This window comes from Bombus pascuorum, chromosome 15 (genome assembly GCF_905332965.1).
Source record: "Bombus pascuorum chromosome 15, iyBomPasc1.1, whole genome shotgun sequence".
Taxonomy (NCBI): domain Eukaryota; kingdom Metazoa; phylum Arthropoda; class Insecta; order Hymenoptera; family Apidae; genus Bombus; species Bombus pascuorum.
Window position 1 is genome coordinate 1,475,637 of NC_083502.1, and position 14,470 is coordinate 1,490,106.

The window sequence follows — 14,470 nt, forward strand, 5'->3', positions numbered from 1 at the left end:
CCTAAAAACTTGTCAATAATATTGGTAGAAGTGTCCGTCACTTGTTCAGGAATTATTATAAACGATGATAATTGGAATTTATTCGTCGGTGGCTCTAGCCACACAAAATCCTACTAGTTGTTCATTAGAATAACGAAAATCAAACTGCGTTGGGCATAGTTAACGCTAACTGTACCAGGCCGGATCAAATAATCAGAATTTGGTTTCAAATTGCACATTCGTCGTTATCTCTTTTGTTCGTCTAACCTGATGTAAATTCTTATATTACCTGATCAATCAATCTCTCAATTTTTGTTGATATAAAATTTAGATAAAGTTGGAGGAGTAAAGAAAATAACAATAAGTGTACAATTTTAAATGAAATTTTCAAACTAGTCATTTGACCGAGCTCGATTATGTTAGTGTTAAGCTGGTGTTAGTTTAGTAACGATATATAGAAATTTTTGCTTTTAATATTCAAAAACTAAAGTCAATTTAGGTTAAGGGAGTGGACATGGCTAGTTTCGAAATTACTCTCGTAAATATATTCATTAAACTGCGGGTGTTTATGCAATTTAAAATATGCTACGGGTATGGAAATAAGACGTGTGTAATATGGTAATGTGAAATGTATGGTATATATAGGGTGTTTCAAATTTCGTCCAGCCAAATTTAATATATTTTATAATAGAATTATTTCTATAATGATTAAATTTTGTCCAGCCGCCATTAGTTCACGAAATTCATGATTGGTGGCTGGATGTAAATGACGAATGATTATTTGCAACAGTAATTTACAAAAATTTATGAGAATTTCAAAATCATCCTTGAATCGTTCGAATAATATAATTGTTGCCTCGTAGCTACGTAGCGTGTTTCGCGATAATAACGTAACGTAAAATAGAATGTACACTTCATTAATTATCTCCTACGTATATATCAGTAAATAACGACAAATATCATGTTTAATTAGGATTTTCAATTTATGCTCGCATCGCTATACTTACCAACATGACTGCGTGCATCTAAATACCGATAATTACATTGTTATAATGAATCAATAATCAATATAACAGGTACATACAACGTTTCACCATAGATTATTGATCTGATTTAACACATGATCCATAGCATATCTGTGATAATGGTAAAAAGCTAATTCTCTTTTTTTTTTATTTCTATTATTTAATGTCCACGTTTCATTGATTATTAACAACATAAGAAGGCGAATTTGTTTAACAATCATTTTTATTCTTGCAGAATGTAACGAATAAATATAGAAAGATGAATTGTTTGTTAAAAAGAAATGATCATAGTAGAGGAAGGAACGTTTCATTTCATAAATTAGTAGCAGAACGAAGTGCATCTTCATCGAAGTATAATTAACGATAAATAGGAAAATGAACCGTTCTATTCAGAAAATTGGTGTCGTCCACGTCCTCTATGGTCGTCTGTTCGTTTAAGTCAGGTATACTACGCGTTTATGAGCCGGTCAATAGTAATTAAAAGATCCATTAGTTCCGCTAGTGTCCACGGGGACATTTAGTCCTTGATACGACAAATATGATTACGATACGTCGATTGGTATCGAGCAGGAAATAACAAGAAACTGAAAAATGCTCTCTGAACCTTCTTAAGTTGGTACGTCGAACAATTACAAGGATTTAGAATCTTTTACAACACTAAACTGTGCTGCTACTTATATGAAAGAACTCGATAGTATTAGAAAAACTTGTTCGCGAAAAATTGACGAAAGAAGAGACTGTTGTAAAAAGATTATTCTTTCTGGAAAATGGCAGATAATTTCAACGTGACAAATTTTGTAACGTTCACGAGACGACGAATTCAACGCAGAACGTTACGTCCTTGATAGTTTGTTAATAGTTTCAGAAATATTTCAGGTTCCGGTCTTGAGAGGCTCGGTTTCTCTGTCTATAAAATATTACCTTTGAAATTGTAAATTTGCCCATTTTTACAGGGTCATCATAAGTATTCAAAATGATTTCCCTCCGTTTGGCTGCACATTGCGGCGTGTCTGACTATGCTTGCTTGCACATCCCAGGGCATATTGACATCGAAGGTGGCAACGGCAGCCTGGATACTGGTATGGATCACTTGGCCGGTAATAAATATCAATTAATTCGTTCGTTTCATTTTCCATGTATTTTATAACGCAATTTCAATTTCCTTTATAATATTAAATATTATTAAATAATAATATGAAATACTATATCTAATTAGACGGTATTTTTATGCAATTTTATATCTTTATGAACGTAACGAACAATGGAATCAAAATATTCATTTGTTTCATTTGTTAGATATACTAAAACAAGTAATTCCATTTTGGATATTTTGTATATATTTTTATATATTATTTATATATATATTTTTAATTTTCCTTCAAATTTCTTATACATGCATAAAAATCCACGATCTACTTGTAACAACGAAATTATAAAACTCGACGATATTAATTTGTTAGAAAGTAAAATATAATATACGAAAACACGAATAATATTGATTTTAATATAATTTCAAATTAACGATGGATAAACGATATTATATTTACATTTCCTCATTCGGTTATACGCTCGTATATCGTGCTCGTCAAAAATTAGAGAAAATCGCGAGAAAATCCGGTCTATGTCCGATATTAAATTGACGTCATGCGAGTCGAGGACTCTTTGGAATATGAAAATATATCGAGCAGAGTGGAAATATACGATATAGCGATGCGACGGCTGAAAATCATGAAAGAAGCGGTTCATTATTACAAATAGGACATCTATAGAATGTTTTCATAATGAATCTTCAAAAATGTAAATTTCCATCGCCTGTCAACGTACAGTTTGCTCTTCTTACGAGGCTCCTGCCATATTTTGAATATTCTCGAAAATACGAAACATCTCGTATTTGGCGATGTAACCGGGATTTTTAGCTGGTCGTTGAGACTTTTGTTCTTTTCTAACCTCTTGACCAATCACGACGCTTCTTTCCTCGTGTATCGAGTCAAGAAGCGTTCCTCTTACCCCGTGATACTCTTCTAGCCAGTCACGCAACCCTAGACGATAAGCGCTTAAACACAGTCATGAGTCATAAAGCTTGAGAAACGAGAGCCAATTTCCACTCGATCGCTGCGAGTGTTCCAATACTTACGAGCCTACGTACTGTACGAAACAGGTTAACGAAAAGATGACTAGACGAAATTAATACGAGTCTGACTGGTTCTGATTCTGCATTTGATCGATGTAACATTGGAATCGTCGAATTGCAGAGTCCTTGCACTTGTTATCGCTTTCGGATTGATTGTAGCACATGTTGTGACGAGTCTGATATCCTGCGTCTTTGTTGACTCTGTCTCTGTTACGCAATATTTATTCGATGTTCCCCACAGAAAGAAGTCAAGTGGTGATTGTATCAGGTGGACGAGCCGATTTGTTCTCTTGATTCGAAATAATACTCGAAATGTATCACAATAATTAAATATCGTGCCTAATAAAGGCCATGGGCAATAGAAATATCGGTGAGGTAGTATGTAGCAATGTGTTACAATAAACCCGTGATTCGCTAAGAAGGAAAGAAAATGATGGTAATCTGTCTGTTCGCAGGTGACGCGCCATCAACGAGACCGCTGAAGAGGGTATGCAGTTGACGCATCCCTCGGTCTCCTAAATCCTGGAATAAATCGTCCAGAAGTTAAAGGAATTGTCTCATCAGCGCGCGTGCGTACGTGCGTGCGTGTGTGCGCCAGTTGTGTTCGCTAGTTGCATGCGAAGAGAGCGGGGAAGAGCCTGTAAAGAGTACGGACTTCGAAGAGAGATGTTCCGACCGGACACGTGACATGTGAGCCGTATAACGAGCAGAGAACAAAAATATTTCCAGACATACGCAGGAATAGAAACGATAGAGCACGCGCAAGAGAGAGAGAGAGAGAGAAAGAGAGAGAGAGAGAGAGAGAGAGAGAGAGGAGAACGGGAGGAAGAAAGGGGGAGGGAGAGGGAGGAAGCAGGACAAAAGGAGGAGGGAGAAGGAAAATAGAAAAGGAAGTACTTTTTCGCTGGAAAAGAAGCCAACTCGAAGAGCAAATGAGAAAACGAAGCCTGAAGGGTATTGCTTCTACGAGAACCGAAATACGTTTAAAACACGAGCACAAAAAGAGGAGGAGGATGAGTTAAAAGCTCGAGAACGAGCCTGACAGGAAGGAACAGCCTCAAAAGAATTCTAAACTGATAAAACTAGCTGGTAAAAAAAAAAAAATAAGGAAATTTTATATGTAAAATAAATTGCTTTAAGTAGGAGAACAAAGGATTTAAATTAAAAATTAAGATTAAAAAAAAGCGCAAAAGAAGAAAAAGACAAGATACGTTATTAGAGAGAGAGAGAGATTGAGAGATTGAGAGAGAGAGAGAGAGAGAGAGAGAGAGAGAGAGAGAGAGAGAGAGAGAGAGAGAGGAAAGTAATTTTAAGGAAGAAGAAAGTTACAAAAATCACAAATAACACGCGACTTCATATAATAGGAACAATAAATGAAAGCCGAAAAAAAGGGGCAAATTTGTACTTAAAAAATAGGAATATAACGTAGAAGAGAAACATACGTAAACGAAGAGAGGAGAATAGACGAAGAGATTAAGAAGAAGAGGAGATTTATTTAAGAAAATAATTAAAGAATAACATAAAGGATTCTCGAGAATTATCAGAACGCACAAAAAGTATTTTTCGGCAATAGCGAAACTCTTCAGACATGAATGTGACTTCAGAGGTGGAAATTTTTGGGAACGAGAGCTATAACGTGAGTAATGGTCTCGATTGCGGCGGTGAACTGCACTCGTACAGGATATGGGAACGCGTACTGATCGTGATAATCGCCGTATTCCTCAGTCTGACCACCGTCGTCGGTAACATAATGGTGATGATATCGTTTAAGATCGACAAACAGCTGCAAACGATCTCAAACTACTTCTTGTTCAGCCTAGCGGTAGCTGATTTCGCGATCGGTCTAATTTCCATGCCTCTCTTCACGCTTTACACCGTGCTCGGCTATTGGCCATTGGGACCGCATATTTGCGATACGTGGCTGGCGTTGGATTACTTGGCGAGTAACGCGTCGGTTTTGAACCTCCTTATAATCAGCTTCGACAGATATTTCTCTGTTACGAGGCCTCTTACGTATCGCGCCAGGAGAACTACTTCCAAGGCAGCCATTATGATCGGTACGCATATTAGGTTTCTGTTGTCTCTTTTTAAGAAGATTAGATTAGGCTGGCAATATTCTTCTTTAAATACATTTAGATGTTTGCGTACCTAGGTGTTTTAATATCTGTGATTTTGAATATTTAGATATTTGGGTACCTAGATATTTGAATATTTGAATACTTGAGTATTCAGATATTTAGATGAATTAATAATAAAAATATATATATTTAACTTTTTATCAAAAAAATTTGATATACTCTACTTTAGTACCTATAATCGTCATTTTCAATCATTGACACAGAAGAAATATTGTATTACATACTCTTAAACTTGTTATGCGTCTTATAAGCATCAGTCTAAGTTTACATTTGATATTTCAGTATTTCTGGATGTCGCTGGTTGGTAGACAAGCTCTTCCCCTGTTTTTCATTTCACAATACCAGTGTTATCGACAAATGAAGTCTTTTTTATACAACTCCTTGACATTGTGAACAGAGACAAAGAAATCAACCTACTTTTGTCTATTCAATAATGCATATACAGGAAAGCTTTTTACAAGAGAACACGTGGAACCGATATCGGATGTCGATTTTGATGAAACTTATAAAGAAAGTAGTTCGTAGAAAAATATTCGAGACATAGCTTCTTTCATGTCGACGATTCTTCGTATATCGAAAGAATAAAAATAGAAAGAATGTGTGAATTTATCCAACAAGTGTTTCATTAAAAAAATTATTAGGTTTACAGAAATAATGTAAATATCGAATTTGTTTTCCAATCAATACAACTAAAATACTGGTGTTATCTTCCCATTGTTGCAAATTGTATTCGTAAAAATATGAATTTGCATAAATATCCACGATCTAACAATAATATTATGGAAAAAGATTAAAAGACAGTAAGGGAAAATAAGAAAATACTTAACGTGTTTCAGCATGTGCATGGGGAATTTCGCTGCTTCTATGGCCACCGTGGATTTACGCTTGGCCTTATATCGAAGGCCAACGAACAGTACCCATAAACGCCTGCTACATTCAATTCATCGAGACAAATCATTACATTACATTTGGTACCGCGATTGCTGCATTCTACATGCCTGTCACTGTGATGATTATTCTTTACTGGCGGATATGGAAGGAGACCAAGAAACGACAGAAAGATCTTCCCTATTTACAAGCTGGAAAACAAGATGCTAGTAAAAGGAGTAATTCTAGGTAAATTATTTCATGTTTCTTTGACGAAGAAGAATATGAAAAAGCAAGTCGAAAATATAGAATGACATTTTTTCGTACGTAAATCTTTCGACCTACTGTTTCATGTAGATTCGCCATGTTATAGGCTATACCTTAATTTGTAAATCTAGTCAGAAAATATCCCGTATCTTGATTGGTAAAAGTTAAAGTCAAAAATGGAACTTGAATCGATATTAAACAATGTATTCTTTGTATATTATACTATATTTTTCTTTATTTGTAATTAGCGATGAAGCGTTGGATATGGAGGACTGTAGAAGGCCTAGAAGCGAATCAAGCACAGGAGCTGACGACATGAATGCGACACATATCGCGGTCTCTTATCTAGAGAAACATTATCCTCAATATAAAACAGTAAACATTTAACTATTATTTAACTAAATCTATCTATCTAACTAAAAACTATTTAAATTATCTGTTCAGATTTAAACTATTGGAATGTAAATATTTAAATACTAAATATACATTATCTATTAAAGACTAGTTCAAATTTGATTTAATCATAGATTTCATGATATTTCCTTTATAAAATATACTTATTAAATTCTTCTCTTATAATCTCCATACTTAATAATAAATTCGTGTAAACTTATACAGAAACACAGACCATTTTCGTGGATGTGGCTGAAGATGTGGTGTGTCGCGTGGTGGCACAGTGGTCGCGAGGATGACGACGAAGAGGAGGATATAGAAGGCGCTGAGAGCAGTCGCACAGGACACGGCTATGACGAAGCCATAACGCCGTTATCAGCGGAAACCCCTCTTACTGGTACGGTCTCTCGATCTGCCTCTTTAAGTGGGATTCATCCTACCACTTTAACCGTTGAGAAACCCATCAGTACAGCTGATAACCACGATTACAAAAAAGCTAAGAGAACCGATGAGCTGTCGACGAGAAGCAACTCTAACGATTCTGTATGTTTGCATTTATTAACATCTCTAACAATGTTGCATGCAAACAGTATCTCGCACGTTCCATAGTCGTTCATAATCTGTTAATTATTTTCATCTTACTAATATTTGTGAAAAAAAGTTATATGTATGTAACTAATCGCTTCGTTAATTTATTAGTCATTTTTATACTATTAATATTCCTATCTTCTTATTGAATAGAAGTTGCTTGATTTAATAGCTCAGCGATTATTCAAATGTTTGCTCAATATTTTTATAAAACTGAATAATTCAAAAAACTTAAGTATTACAGAATTATATGAATCACATGAAATATATGCTCCAAATGATTTTTTAGGTTTACCTCATCTTTCTTTTAAGTATTATAATACAGAAGTGTATAATTACATACACACATTTCCTTTATTTTTTATTTCTGCGCTATGTACTTTGAACTTTCCAATATATTATATGATAATATTTCAATCTAGATATACACGATTATAATCCGGCTTCCGAGAGCTATCGACAGTACAGGGAAATACACGGAGGCCGCAAGCATAAAAATGTACCACGAGGAAACGGTGAGCCCCTCGTTGAGCACCAGGAGACCGTCTCACATGCCCGACATAAGGATTCCTCTGAATACGAAAAACATTCCGAAAGCGTCGGGGGGCAAACCGGCTGCGAGCAAACCAGCGAATAAGAAGAAGAAAAAGATACAAGAGAAGAAGGCCGATCGAAAGGCCGCGAAAACATTGTCGGCCATCTTGCTGGCGTTCATCATCACCTGGACACCGTACAATATTCTCGTTCTAATTAAATCCATCACAGCCTGCTCCTGGTACATACCACAGGAGTTATGGGACTTTTTCTATTACCTTTGTTATATCAACAGTACTGTGAACCCAATGTGTTACGCCTTGTGCAACGCAGCATTTCGACGAACATATGTGAGGATTCTCAAGTGCAAGTGGCATAATAGGAACAGAGCCGCGATGGACAGAGGATGATATCAGTAGAAACGCCCAGCGTGCGACGTTTGCACGCTCGAGGGCGTACTATTTTCTCTATCATTTTCTCTCTTCTCCTTTTTAATCATTCCTCCGAACGTGCTTGCCGATGATAAGGAAACTGAGTTGCTTACGAATTTTATGGTAACCTATTGTCAGTAGGCTACTAAACGTGCCGAATATTTTTATTATACAGTACGTATGTCACTTTTGCTAATCGAAAGGACGGTCAACGAATGATATTATTTGTTACAACTGCTATATTTTGTTAAAGAAATCTCTTTCCAATCTTTTTAATCATACGAGTAGCAGATGGCTTTTTAATTTTGTTTTTTATAGGCAAGTAACAAGGTTCGTAAAGGGACAATGTTTTTTGAGATAAGCAAACTATCGAAGAAGATAAACTGGTTCGTAAAGTAACGTTTGTACAAACCGAAAGACAGTTTAAGCAAGTTAAAAACATTCCACTCGGAGATTTCGTTTCATAATTTAAGTGTTAGATTAGGGGAAACACAGGGTGTTTACAATTCGATTTGATAAATTTAATAAGACACATTTTGTATACAGTATTTTACATGTATAATACCACTAACTTTGGTTTCTCAATTGACAATTATGTTTCATACATTTCAGATAAAGATGATTGACATAGAAATTTGTATATTTAAAAGAAAAGAGAATATGTAATTTTCAATCGTAATATATCATTAAAATGGTAATAATTAGCAAGAGGTCGAAATAATTTATTAGTGGGAGAGGGGGAAAGATGTTTTTTATTTTAGATTGTCGGAAATCGGAAGAATTTTAAATGTTCGCGGTTAGACAGCTCAGATTTCCGCATTTGAGGCAATGCAACGTGAATACTGCCATAAAAAATAATCTTTATAAATATATTTCTGAACCGTACAAAGGAAAAACAAAAAAGAATTAGATAACCGGCACGTACGCGACAGTGCCAAAATTTGTGGCTCGATTTCAGCGGCGATAGAAACGATGACTTGCCACGAATCGAGTTCTTTTCTATAGTTTGTGAAACAAAATCAGTTTCTATAAACAAACGTTACAAATTGAATCAATCTCTGTGAGAATACTTTATCTACAAGTGGATAGATTCAACAAAAAATTATCATTCAGTGAACCTAATCTTAAAATATTAATTTATTATTATTTATTATTAATAGTTTTTTGAAATTTATTAAAAGACTGTTTGATAATTTAGTTTTGAAATTTTTGATAGAAATGAAAATGTTTGTTTAATGAAAAGTAACGTTTAAGAAACTGACAAAATTTCACAAGCCTCCTATACACACACAAAGCTATACCGCACAAAAAAACGAAATCTATTCGAATCCTAAAGAAAAAAAGTTAATAAACAAGCATTTTCTCGTGCGTTTTATTCGAGGAACACATAACGCACTCGATGTACATTTTAAATAGTAGTCCAGTTGTAAATGAGTGTTTTAAGTGTAATTAGTCATGGAGAACCAAAACAAGCGCTATTATACATAGAGAGTGTGTCACAACTATAATGGCAACAAAGTGGTATAAAAGAAAATAAGAAGCGCTGCATCGATTCTTTCGTGTTAAGAGAAAAACGTTCTAACACTTTCGTATTAAATAACATTCTAATCACACGTGCCAAAGGAAGCTTTAAGATATCAATAGTATAGGCCGGTAATTTAATAAATGTATCCTTTCAAAGGTATACTTGTACTAAATATATAAATAAGGACTTAAGGATTTGCTATCATTTTTTTATTACGAACGTTTACTACAAAAATTTTTATTATGTATTTTTTTCTACGAAAGAACATTACGTGATTTTTTGTCAGTTGCATACAGTACTTCTCGGATAAATGGGTACGATAAGTTTCCTCTATGGTTTTAAATCATAGTGACATCACTAGTTACTTAAATAATTGAAATACTACTGATAGTACTATTCTAATTGTAATATGTAATATGCACAATGAAATTGAGAAATGTTCTGTATGATGTAAATGTATAATGACATTGAGAGAATTCAATACTTGCATATTTTTCACTAATTATGCAAATGAATTCAGAAAGCAGAAATTTTAGACGCGTATCTTTTTTTATATTATTAAAAATAAAGTTATAAGCAATTAAAAATTTGAAAAACCGGACGTTTTCGACCATCTATTGAATGTATTCTAAGTATGAAGGCACAAGCTGTGACAGCGCTACACATGTTCTTAATTTGCTATTTGTTATATGTATAATTCCGATACCAGCGCGTACATGCAAGAGCACATATATGACTGTGCATCAAAAAGACAGAATTATGACACCACAAAAATTACAGCTAAGATGGCTCGCGTTTCTACAGCATTTAAATATGAGTGAATTTTTAATTTACTTATTTTGAAAACTAACTGTTTATAGTAAACCAAATTTTTAATTTTTAATGAAGATAAATTCAGCAACCGAATAGAGACAAAGTGGAGTTGAGCTTGGCTTCTGAGAAGCTCATATATTGTATACATATAAATGAAGTATAAGTATCAAAGAAAATTTATGTTCATATAGTAATAAGTATATCATTCCTCTGAAATTATTTCATTTCATATGATATGATAGAGAATGGTGGAAATAAGACACAGAACTTCAACCAAGGAAAATGTGGACATTTATCCGGGAACTATTGTAACTTTGTCATTTTACATGAAATTTGATAAAAAAAGAGAATCATCTTATTAGTTTTACAGAAGTTTTCTTGATAGATCGGCTTTTCGAATAATCTACATCTTGTGAAATAAATTTATAATTTCTAGTCTGATACAGTACAATTATTTTCAATGTTTTTCTTAAATGTGTAATAAATAAATCAAATTTTCAAAACTAAATTAATATGATTGCAGCAATTCAACAATAAACTATTTACATTATTGATGTAATACTAATAATAATGTTGGATGTTTGAATATAGTTATTATAAAAGTTCATTATTTATGTAATTCTGAATTATTATTGAATTCTGCTTAGGAACATAAGTACAAAATAATTCATTTTTAATGGATCTTTGTCAAGATATTCTGTGATTTTTATTGCGTTACCTTTTTATACATATTTTATATTAATATTTATTTATATGTATGTATATGTATATACAATTTTTCGCTGTTTTAGCAAATAATTCCTTTTTTGCAAAATATTGTTATGTTAATTTATTCATCATACTTAGCATTTCTGTGTGTATCCATTTAAAATAGAATTTTAATAATCATCATTCATTTCTATGTGGTTACTTTTTACAACTAATTACTTTACACTGTTGTAACAACATAATAAAATATAATTCATTTGAATGTGATATATTACTAACAATATAGGATGTTTCAAAACTACAAATTAATCAAGCAGAGAATTTAATCGAGATAAAGGAAGATGAAAGAAGTACGTTTCACTTAATGATCTATGTTCAATTTTATTTTATTGTTTGGTAAAGAAAATTTATATGTGCAAATTTCTGGAGCCTATCGATGAGCAACCAGTATTACATAAGACCTTTTTTCATTTCTATGAAATTGTATTTCAATAAACTTCTAACTGCAATAAAATTCAATACAATTCTTACCAATAATCTAAAAATTGTAATAAATAAAATTATTAACTTTGTAAAATTTTAAAGACTGACTAATATTGTCAAATTACTAAAAAGAAGTTTGTAACTTGTAATTTGTTAATTCATTCACATAATTAATTAACAAATTATTGTGTAAAGAAGTCATGTTATATACAATTTATTATTTCAAAATTTTGTTGAAACTTTATATTAACGATAGCCGTATGGCAGGTTGTTCATCGATAGGCGCTCGAAACTTTAGATTGTACTATGTATCATATTATTCAGTGCGTGTGTCCGGTTGCTGGAATTTTCGAGGGAGTGAATCTTTCGAATCTTGGGGTTCAATCTCTTTCTGAAGGGCTAAATCTTTAAAAAATTATTTTTTTAAATATTCATATTTTTCTTTAAATTCTCCCTTACTTAACATATTCACTTTTCATTTTTTTAACTACTTATTCCACAATAAATTTTAAAACCAAATTTTGTTTCCAGGAAGCACTCACACCATCTTTTAAAGAAATTGATTCTTTGCATATTCCCCCTCAAAATTACTGAAAATTATTGAGTTAGTACACAAAAAATTTGCTGAAAATTTGGTGAAAATACATTAAACGATATAGAACTCTTTACAGAAGAAGATACATACGTACATACATATTTTGACTTTTATATATATAGATAATAAAGCAATATTGAACATATATTCATTAATTACTGCTTGTGTCTTTAAAATCTCTAATTTTGAAACAACCTGTATAAAATCTAATTATAAAATTCATACCCATAAAAGGTATTATTACAATAGCTAAATACCATTTTTATTTTATCTTATAAATATCAATACATTTTGGAACGTTCTTCTCAATGTTAAAAATAAGATTTTTTCTAGTCTATCTAAACAGTAAACCAAAGGAAAATTGAGATTCAACTTATATATTAAAGTCGATTAATTAAATCTTGTTAGTATTGCGTCAATATTATTTTTATTCGACGAGGACTAACAAAATTTAATAAATCCTTATAGTAAGAGATCTAACGAATTCTGACAAAATTTCACTTTAATCTTAATTCTAGATTTTGCGATTTTCGTGATTTTTTTGATTTTAGTGATTTTTTTAAGTTAATATTTCATAATGAATTATCATTTTCTACATTGAAAATTACTATAAACCTGATTATTTAAAAATTAATAAGGAAAGCCGATTCTGTTTACATCAATATTAAGCTATAAATTATAATCCCACTATTATTAAATTATGTAATGATTTTCAATTTTTGAGATCGATATATCCATGAATATTCAAATGACAAAAGAAACCGAAACAAATCGAAAGTATACATTTATTAATTAAGCAGATGGTCAACTTGACAGCAGTCGCGTTCGGTTTAAGGAGCGTATCGTTAATTATTCTAGAATTATCCTTCGAAGAACGGCATTTTCTAAAGATGAATAATTCATATTCAGTCGACGTTCACCTTATTTGTCTCGTACTTGTTACTTCTTAGGACGTGTAAATGTGTAAATACTATTATGAGGAAAAACTATTCGATGTTCAACGTTAAGAAAACGATCATCTTTCTAAGATGCAAGGAAATGGAAATTATTTTTTACGATGCGAACGACCTCACCAATTTTAACGATCTTGTAACGTCTTGTTAAGGCCAACATTCTGAACAACTTTTTCCTGTACACGTTGCCGTCGCTCCGCTTTAATTACTGAGATATCCACAAAAAACTTTAGTTCAAATTATGTTACGATTACACTCCATTCTGGCATATACAGATTATCATTCTCAACTCACGTAGGAAAGAAAAATAATTAGGTTAGGTTTAAGATAGATAATGTACCATAATGTTACTATTAAATAAGTTAACATATTAAATAATAGGGCACACACAATTTATATATTAAGCTTTATATTATATTGTTGTTATTCGAAATTGTAAACACTCGGGTCATTATATTGACTATTCGATTATCAAAATCATACTGTGGTCAAAGCAGAAACTTGCGAATATCTCGGAAATCAAAGTCGAACGACGGTAATCTGTGTAGGGAAAAGCTGTTCAGAATTTTGACCTTGACAACATATTTCAAGCTCATTAAAATTGGTAAGGTCCTTCGTTTTGTAAATAATTACCAGACAGTTAAGGAGGGATGAAATATATATTACGTGTACAGAACGTTTTACAATAAGATACGTGACGCGACTGTTGTGCAGTTTACCTAATTTATTTAAATGGGCGAAACGACGTCGGTTCAAAAACAGAATTCGTGCAGAGAGGATTACTGCGCAAAATGGTGCTATTTATATCGAAAATTAATTATCTAGAAATATCGCCTTATATTGACAAATATATGCTATGTATAGAATGATGTGCTGAGCGCTCAAGGATTTTTGAGAAAAATTGAGTATTTGTAATTTCAACAAATTACAATTGGCCTTGAATAGGTGATAACGATAAGAAAAATATTACATCGATTGATTCATAAACACCCAAAATTGTATTAATCCAAAGTCATACTACTATTTAAATTTGTTTACTT

General features: G+C 32.5%; 1 protein-coding gene across 10 annotated transcripts in view; it reads left to right on the forward strand.

The window, feature by feature from the left end:
* LOC132914527 (muscarinic acetylcholine receptor DM1) overlaps positions 1–13,890 on the forward strand; it is a 45,476-nt gene extending 31,586 nt beyond the window's left edge. For 8 of the 10 annotated variants that reach the window (XM_060973716.1, XM_060973711.1, XM_060973717.1 and 5 more), the window contains 6 exons: positions 1,958–2,083; positions 3,591–5,192; positions 6,110–6,389; positions 6,656–6,782; positions 7,026–7,343; positions 7,811–13,890. In XM_060973716.1, coding sequence (XP_060829699.1) covers positions 4,724–5,192; positions 6,110–6,389; positions 6,656–6,782; positions 7,026–7,343; positions 7,811–8,332 — 1,716 coding nt within the window. In that variant the 5' untranslated portion in view covers positions 1,958–2,083; positions 3,591–4,723 and the 3' untranslated portion in view covers positions 8,333–13,890. Of the gene's footprint in view, positions 1–1,239; positions 1,448–1,957; positions 2,102–3,590; positions 5,193–6,109; positions 6,390–6,655; positions 6,783–7,025; positions 7,344–7,810 lie in introns of those variants that run through there. The other 2 variants (XM_060973712.1, XM_060973713.1) reach the window with 2 other exon arrangements.
* The last annotated feature ends 580 nt before the right edge of the window (positions 13,891–14,470 follow it).